The sequence below is a fragment of the Carassius carassius genome, chromosome 17, assembly GCF_963082965.1.
Source record: "Carassius carassius chromosome 17, fCarCar2.1, whole genome shotgun sequence".
Taxonomy (NCBI): domain Eukaryota; kingdom Metazoa; phylum Chordata; class Actinopteri; order Cypriniformes; family Cyprinidae; genus Carassius; species Carassius carassius.
This window is the reverse complement of record NC_081771.1, coordinates 10830806-10853986: the sequence shown is the minus strand read 5'-3', so window position 1 is coordinate 10853986 and position 23181 is coordinate 10830806. Positions and strand designations below refer to the sequence as shown.

General features: G+C 39.4%; 1 protein-coding gene across 5 annotated transcripts in view; it reads right to left on the bottom strand.

The window, feature by feature from the left end:
* Nucleotides 1–437: 437 nt before the first annotated feature.
* Nucleotides 438–23181, bottom strand: part of LOC132161075 (gamma-aminobutyric acid receptor subunit gamma-3) — a 140219-nt gene continuing 117475 nt past the window's right edge. For 3 of the 5 annotated variants that reach the window (XM_059570874.1, XM_059570876.1, XM_059570875.1), the window contains 4 exons: nucleotides 16591–16728; nucleotides 8196–8348; nucleotides 3333–3538; nucleotides 438–1606 (listed from right to left, as the gene is read on the bottom strand). In XM_059570874.1, the coding sequence (XP_059426857.1) occupies nucleotides 1328–1606; nucleotides 3333–3538; nucleotides 8196–8348; nucleotides 16591–16728 (776 nt within the window). In that variant the 3' untranslated portion in view covers nucleotides 438–1327. Of the gene's footprint in view, nucleotides 1607–3332; nucleotides 3539–7453; nucleotides 7509–7661; nucleotides 7667–8186; nucleotides 8349–16590; nucleotides 16729–23181 lie in introns of those variants that run through there. The other 2 variants (XM_059570878.1, XM_059570877.1) reach the window with 2 other exon arrangements.

Here is a 23181-nt window from a genome sequence, read left to right as displayed (position 1 = left end):
TACGAAAAAGCACAGCCTTGACATTCCTACATTCCTTTTGTATTCCATAAGTGGGAAATCTAATGTACAGTATATGAGTGTGAATAAAGGGTGACAGAATTTTACTTTTTGAACAAATATCGTATACAGTATATGCAGTGATAACTAACCTGCACGTGTTATATGTATTGCCATATCATAGAATCGGCCTGTCCAAAATCATAAAATCTGTAAATAAAACAACATTCATGATGAACTAGAGAAACTCACTTTCCTTGATTTCCTTTGGGTGTAGACTATTGTGCCAACTCAGGCTGGACTGAAGGGTGAGAATCTATGGAACTTAAGATCCATTCTATGGATACACTTTTTGACTAATAGTTTGATCTAATAGATTTGAGACATTTCAAAATAAAATATGATCTACTATATAATATATTTATTTAATCTTTAATATGCGATAAAAATCTAGAATTATAGGCAAACATTTGCATTCTACATACTAATTAATATTCCAAATATTTCAAAATGGATCTACTCTCTTGTCATTATTGTGCTGATTCAGGGTAGAGCTTAATACTATCATATAACATGCAGTGACAATCGGTTTAGATGTGTTGAATGTTTCAAAATAATGAATGACTATAACTAAAGCTCGAATAAACTCTAAAAGAAAACCATTAGCAGTCAGTCAAGACCAGATGATGCTCCTGCCATCATTTCTAAGATTTCTTTGCCTGATGGCTTCTCCTCCAGTGGAAGGCACTATAGATGGCTCTGAAAGCTGCGCTTACATGAAAGCCGCTCTGGTTTTGACTGATGGCTAGATGACAGGTTTCCATTCAAGTGAACGTTCTACCAGGATTGTAAGAGACACCTAAAGTCAGAGGGTCACATGCTATGCAAGGCATTTTTTTTTCTCACGCTGTCTTGGCCTAAGGATTTTGCACATCTTGACTTCTTACAGCTGCTCTCTCACCCAATAATAGACAAGATTGTGTGAGAGGAACGTTGTGTATCTTTTTTTCCCTGGTACCTGAAGAACAAAAGGCAAAGGTCTCTGCCAGAGAATTGCAACCACTTAAAAGAGCTTGTGGCAATATCCTTCTCGACCATATAAAAACAGCCTGGTTTTAAGGGCTTTGATGTTGGTTCCTGTAGCATTGTCTCATTTTTCATTTTCATCGCCTACTGGAGAAGTCCTTGAATCACCACAGCTCAACTTTGATAACCAGTATCCACTTTTATTTTTACCCTACTTTGAAAAGTCCTGGTTCAGTCTGTTCTTCGTGTCTGCTCTGACAGAACCAAAAGTCAAGTTCTTTGTATCGTGAGGTGTGTGGGACCGCTAAAGATACAAGTAGCCTACCCAGTAGACAACATTGAACAATAGGAAAGAGGTGGGAAAGAAAACACGAGAGTATGCATCGAGTTCCAAAATGTCTATATGCACACGGCCCTTTCGCCACGCTCCATCTTTGCACTCTTCGTAGCAGCAGAAGAAACTCTGGCAGTCTTTTCCATCCAGGCACTCATAAACACAGGCATCATCAAACTCCTGCCAGTACATGGAGTTGTTGAGCGTGATAACTGTGGGAGGAGGACCCACATCCAGTACTGAGTAGTTCTGTTGGACAAAACAACATCCTTTTAGAATTTTAAGGGCTCTTGTTTTGCAGTATGCATCCAAAAAACCTTATTTTGAGTGAATGGAAATCATCACTGGAGTCCTAAATTTGGATGAGTTTTGCATGTACTGTATACAAAATATCACCCAAAAGAACAACATAGGTTTAGCTGAAGTGCATCTAATCTATGCCGTGAGCAAAACAAATCCTTCAGAGTGGGCTGTCAATCAAAACATAAGATCATGGTGGGTTCTCAGAGATTCCCACTCACTTGAACTAACAGCGTTCTCTCCGGTGGGCAAGTCAAGTGCAGCATCGATCTCTCACGGGCAGGTACGATGACCTTAAAATCTGAGCATGGTTGTCTTAATCCTTTCTCTAAACCCTTTTAGACCACACACCGAAAACTCTCCAGCAGTTTTCTGCCACTTACTCCCTGTTATTCATCTCATTGTTGTGACATAACTAGCAAAGCATGGTAATTACAGCACTGAAAGATAATCTATGTGAGATCACCTATAGGGTAATATTTGTTTCGTGTAAAATTGCTATGGTAATTATATGTGCTTCTCAGCAGAGATCAGATCTAATCAAAATGAGTGATCGGCGAGCGAGTGGGAAAATTTTACCTGTGGAGACTGCCACCGGAGAAACACAATGAATAAAAAGTAAGATGTGCTTGCTCAACCATAATTTAGCATCACATTACACACATAGACAAAGACTAACAACATCAGCCTAATGAAATCATATTTCCATACAGTACCAGACCATCCGGAGAGATCGCTTATATCAAACACATGGGAAAAGGGACTTCTGTCTGCATAGACGGGATAGTAATAACACATCACTATATTGTTACCAAAGCATAACAACGATATATTCTGCCTACAAATTCACACTGAATAGATATTTCCAAAAGGTAATTAATGATTTAATGACTTACATACATGTCAATACCAGATAACTTGGTATAGACGGGTCTTCCCATTATATACAATGTATCTATAAAATGTATTTAATTTGCATATTAATGTGTTTTTGGGGCAACATGTAATGAAAAAATAAAGTGTAATAATGGGAATAACAATTGACAAGATTTTCATAATAATATATAATATTTCATAGGAATATTGAAATATATTTTTAACAAACAGTTAAAATTAGTCAGATTTAAATGATAATTGTAATATTTCCATAAGAAGGAAGTGTTACATTTGATCACTAAATTAATATTTTGGAAGACCAAGTAGAGGGAGTGGTCATGGTGAAACATCCAAACATTTGTATCTCTGAAAAGCCCTGAATGTGCTCTTTACAGGACATACAGACTTTAAACTGTAGCATGTAAAGTCTCAAAGAAATGCACTAAAATATAATTTCCTTATATGAAGACAGTGTCTCAGGAGGATAAATTTAATACTTACTGCATATCTCTACTATTGCTACTTTAATGTCTCTTATATTAGTACACTTTCTCTCTCATTTCAAGCTAAAGCACACTGATGCTAAATTAAAAATGATTAGCTGAATGTATTAAAAACGGCCTTGGAAACTTATATAATCCTATATAATATAAACATTGGACATTAAACTTTTGATAGATTGCTAGAAACTCAGGAGCTCACTGTTAGAGCAAGAAAATGAAAGCATCCCTTACATATTGTGTGAACAAGATGCCTAGTTTTCTCCTAACTTTAAATGATTCAAAAATATGGTGCTCACCGATCTTTTCGTCTTGTTGCAGGTTGGTCTGCGACTGTGAGCGCTGTAGGAGTAATAATTGAGTGTGGCGTACTCCATGAGAGCCGCAAAAACAAACAGGAAACAGACAGTGACGAAAAGATCCATAGCTGTGACGTACGATACTCTGGGAAGTGATGTCCTTGCCACCGTGCTGAGCGTTGTCATGGTTAATACTGTTGTTATTCCTGCATAACCAAAAGAGGATATTAGATGGAAAGCCTGGTAACAAGAGAAATGCCTGCTAATGAAAAAAATGAGCTAAATCATCTAAAGTGTATGCTGACATTGTTAGCATGTGTAAAATGTAGTTTGATATCTCTACTGAATACAAAACACTGTTACTTTTTGGTTCTAAGTAAATTATGGGATGCCATTGTGCTGAGCAGACCTGATTAAGTTCCATCTAAAACTCCGTTGCTCTGGTTGCAGTTGGACAGGTGTAAAACAATGGCTGTGTTCTAAAGGAAGCTGCCTCACTAGGCTGCCTATCTAGTGCAGTGTCCTAACTGAAAAGGAACTGACTTGAAATTCTCTACATAGACAGGATTTTTAAACAGGCAATATGAGAGAAACTAATGCAATACTTTAACCACCACCATAAATCACCACTAAAGCAAATTATTGTTATTATTTTGTAACTGAAAGAAAAAAACAACACTTTAATGTTGTTGTTTTGTTCTTTCAATCTGATGCATGTCCAGATGCCGAAGTCATTCTCTTGTATTTGATCGGAACAGAGGCACCTGCAAATTAAGAAAATGCCACCCACACAAACACCTAGAATCTCAGAAGCGTGTAGACACACTCATAGCTCCACTCTTGCATGGACATTTAGAGTTGCCTCAGAGAACCGGTGACTGTGCTCCTGTTTTGCAAGGGTTTCTATGGAAACAAGCAAGCTTCATCTATTTCAGACAGATATTTCGCACTCTATTCCTTTTTCCTCTGCCGTTTCTGGCCACGGTGATTACCTTCACCTGTTAGACTTACTTCCCCTGATACAGTGGCACTTAGTTAAATGACTGCCTGCCTGAGTCAGAAAAGCTTGTCAATGAAATATGCATTTCAAAATGCCACTCTTTTCCGAACTGCTTGGCTCTATTTTAGCCTCATTAGTTCTATCATCTGTTTTTGCGATGGATAAGAATGACATTACAACTCTCTGGATGTTTAAATAACTGTAATCCTGTACTTCCTGTACTTATCAAGGCTGTTGGTTTGGTTGGGTTTCACACTAAATTTGCTCTTCCCCTACTAAATTTCCCTTATTTCATATTTTCCAACTATTCAAAAGTTATACATTTAAAATATGCATATAATTTTATTATTATCAATATAACATTACTGTTTAAAAGTTTAGAGTCGGTAAGATGGGCGATCACTAAGGCTGCATTTATTTGATTAAAAAAAAACCTGTAATATTGTGAAACATTACAATTTAATAACACTTCTGTGAACAGATTTTTTGTTTCTAATTATTGATGTTTTTAAACACTCTATAGAAATTAATTATCATATGTGACCAAGGACCACAAAATCAGTCTTAAGTCGCTGGGGTATTTGTAGCGATAGCCAAAAAAAACATTGTATGGGTCAAAATTATAGATTTTTCTTTTATGCCAAAAATCATTAGGATGTTAAGTAAAGATCATGTTCCATGAAGATATTTTGTAAATTTGCTTCTGTAAATATATCAAAATTAAATTTTTGATTAGTAATATGCATTGCTAAGAATTTTATTTGGACAACTTTAAAGATGATTTTCTCAGTATTAAATTTTTTTGCACCCTCAGATTCCAGATTCAATAGTTGTATTTTGGCCAAATATTGTCCTATCCTAACAAACCATACATAAATGGAAAGCTTCTTTATTCAGCTTTCAGATTATTTATGAATCTCAATTTCGAAAAATCGACCCTTATGACTGGTTTTGTGGTCCAAGGTCACATGGTCACAGGACATTATATGTATTCTATAAAAGAATCCTGAAAAAAGTACAGTTTCAAAAAAAAAAAGAAAAAAAAGTTGCTTAATAACATTATTTTCAATGATCATAATAATAGATTTCATTGAGCACCAAATTCAGCATATTAGAAATATTTCTGAAGGATGATGTGACCTGTGGAGTAATGGCTGTTGGAAAAAGTTTACTTTGCTATCACAACAATAAAGCTTCAGTCTAAGGAACTTATTACATTTGAAAATGTATTAATATATATATATAAAATTATGTCTATACTGTAAGTTCTGGTCAGCTGAATGCATCTTTGCTGATTAAATGCATTAGATATTTTCATGACTCCAAACGTTTTGAACAATAGTGAATTTTTATTATTATATTTATTTTATATTATTATTATTATTACTCTTTATTTCAGACTCATGTTCCATATGAAAAGAAGAAAGAAAGAAGAGGAAAATACACACACAGAATTTATATATTATAGATCTAATTCTTATTATTTTCTTTTTTAGTTTAGGATATTGATTTTTTTTTGGGTGTCTTTTTAAATGGGTGTCTGTGTTGAAAATACTGATGTACACTCTCAAAAAATATTCTATGTGAACTCACCTATAAAATTACATAAATTTCTATAACTAAATATAGTCAAGTAGATTGTCATATTAAATAATACACGTAAACTACATGGGCACTCTTCTAATTAACAGGTCTCACTATTTTAGGTAAACCCACTAACAGGCATATACAGTATTAATGGGCATCCTAACCTCTCTATGCGCAAGGCAGGATATACAGACGAAACTGACTGCCTAAACCTGAACACCACTGTGACAATGAAAAGTTTCCATGGATGGTAAAGGTTCTTTGTGAAACCATTGATGCCATAAAAAAAGAACATTTATTTTTGAGAGAGAGAGAAAGAGAGAGAGAGAGAGAGAGAGAGAGAGAGAGAGAGAGTATACACACACACACACTTAAAAATAAAGGTTCTTTTTTTGACATCAATGATTCCACAAAGAACCTTTACCATCCATGGAAACTTTTCATTCCACAAAAGGTTCTTTAGATTGTTAAAACATTCTTCACACTAAGAGAAAAAAAAGTTATTTTAAGAACTGTTCACTGAAAGGTTCTTTGGGGAACCAAAACTGATTCTTCTATGGCAGTGCTGTGAAAACTGACCTTTGGAACATTTATTTTAAGAATGTATGCCCACGGTTTCAAAATAAAAAACACACATGAGTGTACTGTTTGGGCGTCTGCATACTTTTTGGCCATGCATTGACTATGAACAAAAGGAGTTAATTTATAGTACATTATAGATACCGAATGAAATTTTCAGGTTAGGCATTTTCAATTTTGCCAACAAAAAGTTGCTCCAAAAGACAGACTGTCCACCCTATATTTGAACCCTAACTATTCTTCTGGGTTCTATCTTGGTCACATCCTTTTCTAACCTGATATTTCCACTGCTGTGAGCCCAAGCCCTCTCTCTATCCCACATTTTATCTCAGCTGCCTTTCTCTCTGGACTTCATTGATCAACTGGACGCTTGTAAAGCAAATCTCTACTTTTTCTCCTACTCCCTTTCTTTCCATTGAAGGTGTAATGACTTCTTTTGTCAGACAGATTAATTGCATTCATCCTTCTTTTTCTTCTCAGAATATGTTGCCAGTTTATTTATTTTCTTCCAAACATAGATTGTGCAGGGCTCTGGCCTTTTCTTCCAGTTTTCTTAGCATTTAGCTATAGGATCGGTATAAAATAGCCAATTTATGTCAGTCTAGGATCCTGTTTTTTTGACCGTCACTGATCCTGCTTGTTAGCTTGAGAATACTCAGTGGAAACACCATCTCAGACCACATTTATCTGTGGTGTTTAGAGATAATCAAACAAGACAAACTAAGAGTGGCAAGCTAATCAAGCTACATCATGAGACAGATTAAAAGCCTTTCTAAATTATGTTGCATCATACTTTACATGCCGATCTCTCATTGAACAATATGAGGATAAATGAAAATAAATAACATGGTCTAAACAGCCACTAAAATAAAAGAAAAACTACAAGCATAACTAAAATTAGTTGATAAATTGAAAAATAAAGATGAAAAATTTAAAAAGAAAAAAGAAAAATTACCTTGACAAAAGTGACATTTACCAGGACAGGACATGGACTTAATCAAAGCAGGAAACTATAAAGAAATGAGTAAAGCCAACAAAAAAGCAGATGAAGCACTTTCATGAAATATGAAAGAAAGTGAACAAATACACACACTAAAAAGAAAACACAGATTTTCCTTTTATAAAAATCCATATGTAATAAGATATAAAGACAAATACTTTACTTTAACTGCCTTTCATTTTCATAACATGTGAACTTGGTTAATGAATAAAACAAACCATTTATTAAATAAATAGTTCACCCAAAGATTTAAATGCGCTCACCTTTAGGCCATCCAAGATACAAATGAGTTTGTTTCTTCTTCAGGAAAGATTTGGAGAAATGTAACATTACATCACATGCTCACCAATGGATCCTCTGCAGTGAATGGGTGCCGTCAGAATGAGAGTACAATAGCTGATTTTACTTGTAACACAGAGCTTTTTGCTTCACAAGATGGTAACTGATAACTGAGTTGTTTGGATTACTTGTGGATTAGTGTGATATTTTATCAGCTGTTTGGACTGTGATGTAATGCTACATTTTTCCAAATCTATTTCCAATGAAAAAAAAATATAAAAATAAAACCTCATCTACTTAGATGACATAAGGGTACATTTTAATTTTTGGATGAATTTAATAATGCCTATTTAAAGACAAAGAACCCAAATAAAACTGCACATGAATGATATCAGCTATCTGTATTTACTGCATGTACCTAGTGCTGTTCTGGCTGGAGTTGCATCTTTTTTGATCCAAAAGGAGACCCAAGAGAGAACCACAGTAAGTATGCAGGGGATGTAGGTCTGAATTGTGAAGTATCCCATTCTTCTGCTTAGGTCAAAATATACAGTCATCACCACATAGTCACCTAGAAAGGGGTGGGGGGGGGTGAAAAAGATGTGTACATGAGTATTTTAATTTATAATATATTTTAAAAAACAAAAACAATGTTGTCTTAAATAGATTCATTAAAATGACACTATAAAGACACTAAAAAGTATACAATACATGTATTGACAAACTAGGTGTAATGCTTTTGAAATGTGAAGGTCATTTTGCCTTTATATTTTCTTTGAAAAGCCCTCCTGTCTGTTTTCATTCTTATAATATATATATATATATATATATATATATATATATATATATATATATAATTTATTTATTTATTTATTTTTTGTAAGAGGCTGGCCATGACCTTGAAAATATCCTGGCACTCTGATTAAATAGTGATGCTTTACAATTTTTCTCTCATCTTTATTGACACTTGATATCCAGATATCAAGGCTATTTTCAAGGGGGTCCTATTATGCTTTTTAAATTTTTCAACTTTAGTTAGTCTGTAATGTTGCTTTTTGAGCATAAAAAGATCTGCAAAGTTACAAGACTCAAAGTTCACTTCAAAAGGAGATTATATAACAGAAATCACTTTTGAAAAACTACAATGAACGACTCGTTTGGACTACAGCGCATATTTTTGGGATTTGTGATATGACAAATACAGATGAATGGGACGAGACCTGATTGAGCTGTATTAGAGAAGGCAGCGAGTGTTATCCCTATGTCAGAGACACACTAGCTTTCCCAAGGCAGACAAACTTAGATTGGTTACAATCATCCGGGTTTAAATTGCACTTAAATTGATTTGATTTTGATGTAATATTTACACTGAAGCTCACTATGGTAAGGGGCGTGACATTTCCCAACCAGGCGCCGAGTGCTGCCAATCACAACACACACTGGCCCAGCAAACCAATCACAGCACATTTTGTACTTCAGAAGGCGGGCCTTCATTTGACACAGGATCTATTTGAGCCATTCATGCCAGACTGGAGAGAGAGGTGTTGTAATAATAGGAACAACCTAGTATGAGAGCCTGTTGTAGTACACCCCCAAAACAAACTCAAGACTTTGTAAAAGAGCATAATAGGACCCCTTTAAGTATTCAGATGAAATAGTAGGGATATATCTAAAAAGTATAGAAAATGCTAAATGCTAAATCTCTCAGTTCAACGGATTCTATAACTATGCTATCAGCAATGCTAATATACAGTATGGTTAGCCTTGTACTTGCAAGTTTTAAAATGTTTGAAACCATCTAGCTTCTTTCATGTTGCACAAATATTGTGAACTTTGTCTTTGAGTCATCATTACTGTTTTGTCTGGAAGCCTAAACAAAACCTTTTCACTTTTCATTGTAGCCTACAGAAGTTTTCTTTCCTTCATACAGTGATAAACATGTCACTATCCTTTTTAACAGGCTGAGAATAAACAGTGTGTGAAATGACAGATAGAACGAAACAAAAATTTAACTTTGCTGTCTTTTGATCTTTTCCCACCTATTGCAAATCATTTATCCATGCTATGCTGCAGTTCTCACATATAGACCTCTTGTATTGCTAATTAGAAAATTGCTAGCCATGTTATGACATGGCCAACTACAGTTCTCTATCTAACATTGATTGTATCTTCATGTCACAGTCCTTTGAAAGAAATGCAATTCTCTACCATCCTAGTATAACCGATTTGGTATTTGAATATGAGGGTATGAAATTTCTAGTTCAGTCCATTGACTATGCTCACACTAAGAGTTCCCTTTCAGTTGGTCACTCTCGATGCCACGTCGGTGACCAACGAATATGGGATATCGCTTCAATAGACCAATCTACTTCAAGTGTAAACTAAACGAGCCAATGCACATTGGCATGCAATTATTGCATCCAGCTGCCGCTGATCACTGCGTGAGTATAAGGCAGCAGCAGGTGCAATGCATTTCAGCTTTTCGCTTCAGAGCCGAGCATTAGTATCGCTCTGCTCAACTGTGTCTGCTGTGAACTACGAGTTCAGCATGCTCTCGGAAGCTTCATGTGTTGGCGAGACGGCGCTATAGCGGTGGTCGTTCCTGTGTTGAGTGGATTGCACACTTCAGGCTGCACTACCCCTGTCGTGTTGCAAGAGGCCAATTCCCCTGTGCGCCTCAGCACTAAAAGAGCATTTCCTAAAGAGCAAATTTCTCTAAAAGAGCTTCACGGGTGCGTCTTTGTAAAGACGACGGATCGTCCTTATAAGGATGGCGTTTCACCCGTGCGTTTCTGGGTACGGTCGTTACCTGGCAACTGGTGATGGTCACGATCGCTGCCTCACGTGTCTGGGCGTCGAGCACGCTGAGGTGGCTTTCGTGGATGAGTCATGTTCTCACTACGGGAATATGACCATCTCGGGGCTGCGATCCAGGCTCCGCTACCTTCAGGGGGCAGAGTCCCGTTGCCGCGGCCGCGATCTGGGGCTCGTTCTGGCGGCCGACAGAAGAGAACCACTTCCGGCAGTAGCACGGGTGGTTTGAGGGTCAAAGTGGTGGCAAACCCCGCAGGGAACCAACCCTCTGGGGACCACCACTCCTCTTGCACCTCTGATCCAGTGGAGCAACCCACGGAATGCGCTGGGCCCTCTTCAAGTAGCATACCAGCGGTATCCAGTGGGACTCCCCCCGACCAGATGTCGATCTCGGCAGTGCCTATGCGGCTTGCGGGGAAGCTGCTTCCACCTTACACGCTTTGGCGTTACTGCAGGTGCACCAAGCTAAAGCACTGAAGGACCTGTACGAGGGTGGTCACGATCCAGCGATTCTGGTAGAACTCTGAACCGCCACTGACCTTGCACTTCGAATGACGAAAGTCACCGCGAGTTCGCTGGGTCGTGCGATGTCCACATTAGGGGTCCAGGAGCGCCATCTCTGGCTGGGTCTGGCAGACATGAGGGACACCGACAAGGTCCGGTTTCTCAATGCCCCTGTGTCCCAGACCGGCCTCTTCGGCGACGCAGTCGAGAACTTGGCCCAGCAAGTTTCGGCTGCCCAGAAGCATACTGAGGCGATCTGACACATCCTGCCCCGGCGAGCAGCTGCTGCCTCCACCCGCCTGCCGGCCGCAGTGCCCCAGCCTGCTCGTCGCCGAGGGCAGCCCCCTGCATCCGCTCCCGCTCACGCACCGCATCTGCAGCAGCCTCCAAGTGGTGCCGTGGAGCTGGGCGCAGGCAGGCTGCCCCTCCCGTCCCGTCCCCCGTCAAACTTGGCAGTGAGCAGAAGAGCAAGAGGCCCCGGGACGGGTGACCCAGAGAGAGGTCGCTGCTTTCTGGGGGATGGTGAAGGCACCTCTCCCTTCCCTGGAGGAGGGCCAGGCGGAGAATCTGGAAATCTTGACAGAAGAGCAGTCCCAGTAGGGCACAGAGAGTTGCGGACGGCCAAGCACCGGACCTCACTCATCCTCCTCCTTCGCCAGATGGCAGCAGCCGGCGGTTCGAGAGCGTCAACAAAGGCCCTACTCACGCACCCTCTGCCAACCCGTGGAACCAGGTGAGCCCTGCACCCCACACTCGCACTACACTCCGGCCTGCTCACAAGCTGCCCAAGTTGGGTCCCTGTGTTCCACCTTGCTGCCCCGCTGCGGGTACGGCTGTGGTTCCGCTGGTCCCGCTTGTACGGTTTTTAAGCGCCTGGTCAGCGCTACCCAGCCTGTCTCGCTGGCTTCTGTGAACCATCAGCCTTGGCTATGCGATTCAGTTCGCCTGGCATCCTCCCAAGCTCTGCGGTGTCCGCTTCACTATAGTGTAAGCGTCCGACGCCCCTGTCTTGTGGGAAGAGATCACAGTCCTACTGGCGAAGGACGCGATAGAGCCGGTCCCTCCAGCCGATATGAGGATGGGGTTTTACAGCCTGTGCTTCATTGTACCCAAGAAAGGCGGTGGGTTACGACCAATCTTGGATCTGCGAGTTTTGAATCGGGCCCTCCATCGGCTACCGTTCAAAATGTTGACACAGACACGCATTTTCAGGTGCGTCTGTCCCCAAGATTGGTTTGCAGTGATCAACCTGAAGGACGTGTACTTTTATGTGTCCATCCTTCCGTGCCACAGACCTTTTCTGCGGTTTGCGTTCGAAGGACTGGCATATCAGTACAAGGTCCTGCCCTTCAGGCTGTCCCGGTCTCCCTGTGTCTTCACGAAAGTCACGGAGGCAGCTCTCGTTCCTCTCAGAGAGCAGGGTGTTCGCATTCTCAACTACTTAGACGATTGGCTGATACTAGCACAGTCTTGAGATCAGTTTTGCGAGCACAGGGATGTTGTGCTCCGGCACCTGAGCCTGTTGGGCCTTCAGGTCAGCTGGGAAAAGAGCAAACTCTCGCCGTGGCAGAGGATCTCTTTTCTTGGTATGGAGTTGGATTCGGTCGAACAGACAGCACGCCTCACAGAGGAACGTGCGCGGTCGGTGCTAGCCTACTTGAATACGTTCAAGAGCAGGACAGCGGTCCCACTGAAACTCTTTCAGAGGCTCCTGGGGCATATGGCGGCCGCGGCGGCACTTACACTACTCGGCCTATTACATTTGAGACCGCTCCAGCACTGGCTTTATGGCCGAGTCCCGAGGTGGGCGTGGAAGCGCGGCACTCACCGGGTCCAAGTTACACCGGCCTGTCGCCAAACCCTCACTCCGTGGTCAGATCTTGCATTTCTCTGTGCAGGGGTGCCCCTAGAGCAGATCTCCAGGCATGCTGTGGTTTACACAGAGGCCTCCACCACCGGCTGGGGGGCCATGTACAACGGGCATGCAGTCTCAGGGGTTTAGACGGGCCCGCAGCTGCAGTGGCACATCTAGTGCCTGGAGTTGTTAGCAGCGCACCTTGCCTTGAACCGTCTCATAGGTCTCTTACGAGGCAAGCATGTGCTAGTCCGAATGGACAACACTGCGACTGTTGTGTACATCAACCGACAAGGTGGTCTGCGCTCTCGTCGCATTGCTGCAACTCGCCCGCCACCTCCTCCTCTGGAGTCAGAAGGTTCTGAGGTCACTTCGTGCCATTCACATTCCAGGCCTGCTCAGTCATACAGCCGACGAGCTGTCTCGAGCAATGCTCCTGGGAGAATAGCGACTCCATCCCCTGACGGTCCAGCTGATTTGGAGGCAGTTCAGAGCCGCTCAGGTAGACCTGTTTGCTTCTCCAGAGACCTCTCACTGCCAGTTGTTCTACTCCCTGACCGATGGAACTTTCTGCACGGACGTACTGGCACACAGCTGGCCGCGGACCTACGCAAGTATGCGTTTCCCCCAGTGAGCCTTCTCGCACAGACACTGTGCAAAGTCCGGGAGGACGAGGAGCAAGTCTTGATAGTAGCGCCGTATTGGCCCACGCGGACCTGGTTCCCCAAACTAGTGCTCCTTGCGACAGCCCCTCCTTGGCCAATTCCTCTGACGAAGGATCTACTGACTCAGAGATGGGGCACCATTTGGCACCCGCGTCCAGACCTTTGGAAACTCCATGTCTGGTCCCTGGACGGGACGCGGAGGTTCTAGGTGACCTACCCCAAGAGGTAGCGAACACCATCACTTCGGCAAGAGCACCGCTTATGAGACACGCTTACACCTTTACCACCCCCAAAGTCCAGGTTGCTGCTATTGCTGCGTACCATGACCCCGTGAATGGGAAGTCTCTGGGTAAGCATGACCTCATCATCAGGTTCCTTAGAGGGGCCAGGAGGTTAAATCCATCCCGGCTCCCCTGTATACCCTCTTGGGACCTGTCTCTAGTGCTTAAATCACTACAGCAGGGCCCATTCGCATTGCATTCAGTTGAGCTAAAGTTTCTTTCATTGAAAACTCTGCTCCTGCTTGCACTGGTCTCCATCAAGAGGGTAGGGGACCTGCATGCATTTTCAGTCGACGATTCGTGCCTAGAGTTCGGGCCGGCTGACTCCCAGGTAATCCTGAGGCCTGGCCTGGCTACGTGCCCAAGGTTCTCACTACACCCTTCAAAGATCAAGTGGTGAACCTGCAAGCGCTACCCCTGGAGGAGGCAGACCCAGCCCTGGCTTTGCTTTGTCCCATCCGAGCATTAAGGTGCTACGTAGACCAGACACAAAGCTTCAGGACCGCAGACCAGCTCTTTGTCTGTTACGTAGGCCGGCAGAAGGGGAGTGCCATCTCTAAGCAGAGGATGCCCCACTGGATTGTGGATGCCATAACCCTGGCTTATCAGGCTCAGGATGTGCCCTGCCCGTTCAGGTTGAGAGCTCACTCAACTACACGTGTTGCATCCTCCTGGGCACTGGCTCGTGGCGCCCTCGCTGACAGATATTTGTAGAGCTGCGGGCTGGGCGACCCCTAACACGTTCGCTAGGTTCTATAGCCTTCGTGTAGAGCCGGTATCCTCCTGTGTTCTCACCTCAAACGGGTAGTGGCACTGAGAGGCCCCGGTTAGTGTCGGCTTGCTTAAAATGCTCCAGACTGTCCGTATTGTAGACCCTGTTGAGATCCTCCATCACCCTAAGCAGCTGGATGCGGCGGAACGTCCGGCGCCAGGCCTTCATGATGTATCCGTGAGAACCATGGAAGGGTGGGTTCCATATTGAGACCTAAGTGGTACTCGTATGTGTATAGTCCACAGTATAGCCTTAGAGCCCGTGTTTCCCTGGCAGACTTCTGCCTTCCCAAGAGGGTTTTTAATCACCTCAAATTTCTCCGTATACTCCTAAATGGATGCTATATGTGTATTTGCCTCCGAGACCTCCTTCCGGAAGAATGGGGCTTCTGCAGCGTCCCGGTTCCAAGTGGACCGGGTATGTTTTCCCAGTGTTATCCAATCTCACCCAGTGAGGTAGTGCTTTGACAACGGTGAGTGGAGCTACTTGTTCTGAGCCCCGGCCTACACCTAATAGGGGTGCAGGCGGCTCGCACAGGGCACTGGAAGGGGCAGCACCCATGGCGCTTTGATAGGGATCCCATATTCGTCGGTCACCGACGTGGCGTCGAGAGTGACCGACTGAAAGGAAACGTCTCGTTACGCATGGTAACCCTCGTTCCCTGAAGGAGGGAACGGAGACGCCACGTCCCGTCGCTATGGTTGCTGTACCGCCGCTGAGCTGCCGGGTCCCCAGCTCGGCTCCTCAGTGAAAAACTGGAATGCATTGCACCTGCTGCCTTCTTATACTCACGCAGTGATCAGCGGCAGCTGGATGCAATAATTGCATGCCAATGTGCATTGGCTCGTTTAGTTTACACTCGAAGTAGATTGGTCTATCGAAGCGATATCCCATATTCGTCGGTCACCGACGTGGCGTCTCCGTTCCCTCCTTCAGGGAACGAGGGTTACCATACGTAACCGAGACGTTACTAAGCCCTGAGAAAATGTCGTCCAATTGTGCATGTACAGTAGTGCTTTAATTGAAGTGACGTTAAATGCTTACAATCCTGTGACCAAGAGTTTTCAATCTTAATGGGGGTCCATTAAGATATTGCAGGGGGTAACATATTAGAAAAACTGTATATAAATTAAATATACTGTCAATAAATACAACCTCATACTGTATATCATCTTTAGCTGATCTGGTCAATTATATTCAACGTAAAACCATCATTAAACAAATGCAAATGTCTTTCTGCCACAAAATACATAATTGTGCAATGAATCCAGGACATTAAAAAGGATGTAAAGGTAGTTGCTTGAGAAAATAGGTCAATGCTAGTTGAGCATAATTTAAAAATGTAAATTAAAGGAAGATATTATACTGAGCATTTTTATTCATGCTAGGCTGGATGAGAGTTGCTATGTTAGAAAAGTTTGGACTCAAAACTTCTAGTCCCAAGACATATAGCTATTAAAATGTTACGGTGAGTTTTGTTTTAATTTATACTATTTTACTGACCATTATATTAACCAAAAGTGTGAGTAAATATAATATTACAAAAGATTTCTATTTAAAGTAAATGTGGTTCACTTGAGCTTTTTATTCACCATTAAAATAAAACTATAATAAAACTTGTCACAGTTTCTGTTGTAACACTGATAATATTTAGAAATATTTCTTAAACCAAAATGATAGAGATGTGACACTTTGCCATAGCAAGAATAAATAACACTTTTAAATATATTTAAATAGAATATATGGTTATTGTGAATTGCAATAATTTTTCACAGTATTACTATTTTGATCGAACAAATGCAGCCACTGATCATAAGTGACTTTTGAACCTTCTAACAATTCTCTTCAACATACTTTATTCATAATCAAACTCCTATTAGATCCAATTAATAGAAAGAGCAAAAAATAAATAAATAAATTACCTGCTGTTGTCTTGATTATATCTGTGGTGTTCCTCAGGCCCATGAAGTCAAACTGGTAAAGTCTCCATGACTTCTGATCTGCTGCCTGCACAGAATTCTTTCTCCACTTGTAAATCATTTCATCTCGTGGGTATCCATCTGTAATTACACAGAGCATAAGCCAGTGACCCCTAGCACCTCCTTCACTTATGATGGATGCCTGAGTGCAGCCCAGTGTCAGGCATCGAACTGCAGCATTTGTCTCTAGCCCAGAGCATGCTAATAAAACGCACATCACAGGCACAAGGAAGACAAAGGCATAGAAAGATAGAACAAGTAAATGAGAAGTTTGGTTCGATTATACATAGCATCCATCTTGATGCTGACATTCAACCTTGAGATGTTTGTCTCTAGCGTACAACCTGTGGCCCAGAAAAGAGATTTTAAACAGCGGTCTCTTGAGCCTTTGGAACTCTAATCTTAAAAACGATCGCTGTTGCTACTCTTGCATTGATTATCCATGTCTCAGAAGTACTACAAGGTGGATGATGTTTCATGCTCTTTTTAAAAATTCTGCTTTAAAGGGATAATACACTCAGAAATGAAAAAATAAATAAAAAAATTCCTCACCCTTTTGTCGTTGCAAAACTGTATGACTTTCTTTCACAGAAATAGTATTTTTGAAGACTGATTTCACAAAAAGATGCATGAATCAAGTCGTACTATATACAGTACAGACCAAAAGTTTGGAAACATTACTATTTTTAATGTTTTTGAAAAAAGTCTGTTCATCAAGCCTGCATTTATTTGATAATAAAAAAAAAAAAACGAAAAAAATGTAATATTGTGATATATTATTACAATTTAAAATAATTGTTTTTACATTTATTATACTTTAAATTATCATTTATTTATGTGATGCAAAGCTGAATTTTTAGGATCATTATCACATGATCCTTTAGAAATTATTCTAATATGATGATTCATTATCAAAGTTGGAAACAGTTCTGCTGCTTAATATTTTTTCAGAACATGTGATACTTTTTTAGGATACTTTGATGAATAAAAAAAAAAAAGAAGCTATGTTTTTAAAATAGAAATATTTTGTAATAACATTATACACTACTGGTCAATAATTTAGGGTCAGTAATTTTTTTCTTTCTTTTTTAAAAATAAAATCAATACTTTTATTCAGCAAGGATGTGTTAAATTGATAAAAAGTGATAGTAAAGAAAATATATTATTAGAATATATATTATTAGAATTTTTTTTTTGAATAAATGCAGTTCTTTTTAACCTTTTATTCATCAAATATATTAGACAGCAGAACTGTTTCCAACACTCATAATACATCAGAATAAATGAGAGAAGAAATTACGCTGGATTTATGAACGAATTGTTCTTATTTTGATTCAGATCACCAAGAATGATAATTTTGAAGATACTATTAACATCCACATTCTGTTTATTATAAGCCTCATTGCAGTTGTCATCTGCCACTTAAAATGCTTGAGCCTTTTGTTTTGTTAATGAATCAGCGTCATGTTTATTGTGGCAAATAGTGATTGGAACAATTGTAAAAATTTTATAAAAATAAGAAATTCACACAGGTTCAGAAAGACATGAAGGTGAGTAAACGTGTTAACTGTCCCTTTAAGCAGCAAGAGTGCTGGCGTTGAAGCCACGTATATACTACAATGTCCAAGAATGGTCCAAGACTTTCTAATATTTCTTGGAGAGTATTCTTTGATAAGTTAGTGGAAGCACTTCATTCAGACACTGTGATTAATAAAACAGCACAATTAGATTTCCACACAAATACGTATTAATTCCATTGAACATACAATGACCTGTGCTGTTAAATGGTAATTAAGCCTAATAACCATCTGAGGTAATTGCCATTCTCTTACCAGATTAAACACACTAAATGAGGAAAAAGATAAAAGATGCTTTTTGAATAATTGAATTTCATTAAAATTTTCCTTGGTCTAAGCTATTCAAGTACTGATAAAGATGTTCTTGACCACAAACAGTTGACATTTTACACCAGTGAATAATAATAGGATACTTTTTTTTTTTTTTTTTTTTTTTTTTACATATTTTAAGCATTTTTTCATCTGTTTGATATTGCTTCAAAATTGAATGGGTCATAAAGGGACAGTTTACCCTGTCGGAACTGGGGTTCGACAACATTTGACCCTATTTATTTTCATAGTATGGCCCAAAACAACATTGAGATCTGAACTGAATATGCAATAATACACAAAACAAGAAAGTGTGTAATTTTATAATTCATAAACACCTGTTGGACATCCATTAAATTCACATTCCTATTAATTGGTACTAGCAAGAAGGGTTAAAGTAAATGAAAAAAAACAAAAAAACAAAAAAAAAAACATGTTATTAATTGGCACATAAATAAACTGAAAAATCCTCATCCTCACCCTGGGTAAATCCCCTTGTGCTATCCCTGTGAACTGTGAGAAATAATTAGTAGTGTATTGTATAAAGTTTACAACTTCTTGGCTCAATCAGCCATAAAGAGGTTGCAAAGGATCAGCAAAATAGTTTCAATTAAAATTCTGTGTACACAATAGTAAAATAGATGCAGCCTCCATAGATGTATTTTAGGGGGTACCAGGGGACCAGAGCTGAAATTGTGTTATCCTTGATTGAGTGTCTAAACGTATCAAGTAGAATGGTTTCATAATCTTATATTTGTTATTATAGTTTGGTAGAATGGCAAACAATAGCTATAATTAAACTAAAATCTGCTGACTGTATCACATTTACTGGTATACAGATCCAAATGAATACTCACCAAATGTCAAATTTAAAATAAAAATTGGCTTTGGCAAGTAAATCAATTTAATTAATATTAATTTAGATGAACTTTACTAATTGTTGAATAAAAAAAATGGTATAAATTGCAAGAACAATAGTGAAAAAAGTGAAAGTGACGTGACATAAAGCCAAGTATGGTGACCCATACTCCCCGTGAACGCACACCCGGAGCAGTGGGCAGCCATTAATGCTGCGGCACCAGGGGAGCAGTTGGGGTTCGATGCCTTGCTCAAGTGCACCTCAGTCATGGTATTGCTGGCCCAAGGCAAGAACCCACAACCTTAGTGTTAGGAGTCAAACTCTCTAACCACTAGGCCACAGCAATCCCAGTGTGACTCTGACGTAAATCACGTGAGTGAACATTTAAAATATGCAAATTTAAAATATGCAATACTGTGCAAAATGTAAAATCTGCTTTAGATTGCCAATACAGGAAAAATCTATTTTTGATTTTTAGATTATATGTACATGCATGTATATGGCCTCTGTCAAACTAAATGCCTTGCTAGTGAAACAACTTGTCTTTCAGTCATATTGTTGAACTCCTAGTTCCTCAGACATTATAAAAATAACCTACTGTGTCCGGCTTGATGCCACACTTCTGTTCTCTTTATATCATAATATTCAGTTGACTGTGTGGAAGTGGAGATCTCTTTATATTTCTTTTGATAATTATCCATGGGCAATGTCAAAGATACACTCCTGCTCCATTTCATCCCAACAGTTGCCCTGCCACCCTCTGTCTGGCTCTCCCATTTGCATTGTCCTTGGTTCATTATTGTATAACCCTTAGGTTATGCTGGGCTAAAGGGTACAAGCAAATTCAAGAGGAAAAAATAGCCATTGCCATGGGAACCAGAACCATCCATTGGCCTCAGTAGTTGAAGAAAGGAGAGCTGATGAATAACAGCATGCAAGAGCTTCCCGTGATGGTGAAAGATCGGTAGCGGGAGGAAGACTATGTGATTTAAATCTAATAGGGTGTGTGAAGAAGGCCTTGGTAGCACAACAAATAACTTTGTAATTTCATCATTCATCAACAAAGGAGGTTACTATTGATTTGTGAAGGACTAAATGCGAGCCATACATTTCAGTTTATACATCCTGCCTCTGTCCGCCACATCAGACGAGAATGCCATGGTTAGGTGGGCAAAAAAGATTTATGGCTCATCTTATGACCGGCAGAAATACTATCAAATAAGAAAAGAATAAACAGATTGATCTTTGTTTAAAATTCAATGACTTTACACACACAAACGAACTGCCTTACAGCCTTCTAGCAGGACTTTGTATTTAGTAACTGTTGTACTTAAACTGATATACTTAAAAAAAAAATATATATATATAGACCTTGCGAGTCCTGTCCACACATGAGGTGCTTAATCAGGTTTTTATCGGTGCAGGACTATAGCACAAAACTAATACTCTCAATGCAGAGCTGGCTGGTTTGCTTTCGTGCCTGCTGAGACTGGCTAAAACCAGACAGGATACAGAGACAGTCAGACCCTGAATGGACACTATCAGAGCTAAACTGCTTCTTTTCAAAATAATGGACAGGGTCAGAAACAACTGGCATAGATGTAGCACTAACTTTCAAAAGTTTGTAATGACTAAGATTTTGTGATGTTTTTGAAAGTAATCTTATTACAGTATTATTAAATTAACTGTTTTCTATCATCTTCAGTATCACATCCTTCAGAAATTATTCTAATATGATAATGTGCTCAATGTTGAAAACAGTTGTGCTGCTTATTACTAAATTGTGAATGTTACTTTACGGTCACATTTGATCATTTAATGTTTAATGGCTGAAAAAATATATTAAAATTATATAAAATATTAAACAGTTTTCAACATTGACAATAATAAGAAATGTGAGCACCTAATCAACGCATTACAATAATAATAAAGGATCATGTGACACTGGAGACTGAAGTAACGGCTGCCCAAAATTTAGCTTTGCCATCACAGAAAATGTTTTGATTTAATTATTAAATATAATAAAACAGAAAAGCTCATATTTCACAATATAACAATATTTTTCATCAAATAAATGCAGCCCTGGTGAGTAAAAGAGAAAAGACAAAAAAAAAAAAAGTAAAAAATATTTTATGCTTTGGTTTTATATTGGTTTTATGGTCACAAGAATAGTATGTAATCTTAATAACACTAATATGGTAAAATCCTCAAGATATATAACAAGAGAAAAATCACATAAACATCATACTTATATAACTTATACCCTCAGTATCTGAGATATTAATAATTTTAAATAAACATTCAGTCATTATGAAAAGCAGCTCTAAATACAATAAAAAATATATAAAATCAGCATGAGCTCTATCTTTTGTTTTTTAAAGAACAAGTGTTTGGGGTGGGGAGAAATACAGCAATGAAAATAATCTTGAGTGAGACCATTGATACAGAGATGTAGGGAATCATCTAGCAGAGTAGAGCTTTATATTTCACAGACAAAAGCAGAGCAAGTAAATTCTTTAGTCACACATTTTTAAAAGTAATTGCAAAATCATCTCCTCCTCACTCAATAATCGGGACAGCTACATAACATTAGCATAAATATGCACAGACACAAAGACACATTCAGACCAGCTGAGACAAGGGTAAAACAATGGCTTTAGTCAGGGTTGGTGTGATGGATTTCACCTTAAGTACTAAAGAAGAAACTGAATATGATGGTGACTGAGGATGAATGAGGGTGTTTTAGAGCTGTTAAAAATTGTGTGTCTCAGATGGGTTTCAGTATAGCTGTGGGCCATGCAGAGGAAACAAGAAGAGAAGAGTTATAAAAACAAATATGCACAGGAAAGGAAAAATAGTGAAAAGAGTAAACATTCAAAAATAGAAAGATTGAAAGCTTTGAGGCAATATACGACTGATCACAACCCACTCAGACAGTCAATCCTCTACAAAAACCAAAGGACATTATGCTGAACTAAGCTGATGCAAATGATGATAAAAAAAATAAAAAAATAAAATTTAATAACTGTGTTGCTCAGAGACAAGCTGCAGCTTTTGTCTGGAACTATTTCGTTGTAAGATCAAAAACAGACAAAGTAACTGGCACTGAGTCTAAAATATTATATATAAATATTTTTGTTCATTTAACTTGTTTAAAAGCAATATCACACTTACTTAATTAGACTGACCAAAGTTTGTTAGTACATTACTATATGGTACATTACACAGGATGAAAATTAGATGGAAAGAAAATGCTGAAAAAATTCCCTGCTTATTTAGATAATAAGCTGAGGTAAACATTTGCAAATGTGTACATTGGTAAAGGAAGTTATCATTTATATGATAATATGTCAAACACTTTTGTCCACCCTTTTTTGACTGTGGAATTTATTGCTTATTCTTATCTGCCTTAAATAATAAATTCAAATGACTTCATGCCCTCAGGTCTCTGAAAAAGCATGTTGGTATGTGTGGCATAATATAACATTCAATTACCAAATGGCCAAATCCAAGAGTAAGGTTATAATCACACTGTGAAAACACTGACCTGTTCAAATCTAATCCTTATGAGTGACTGTCAGCACTTGTATTTGTGTATATATTGAACTGAGGTAAAAGAAGAGATTTAATAATTAGCCCAAGGGCTCTGAAAACCAGCCAGGACCCATGAACTGCAACCCAGTGGATGTCTATGCAACACTGAGTGCTTCCATCCCTCTTTGGTAGTAAACCACCGAACTGCACCATTTGCTCTGGATGGATTAAATAACTCTTGGAGACTTCATCACA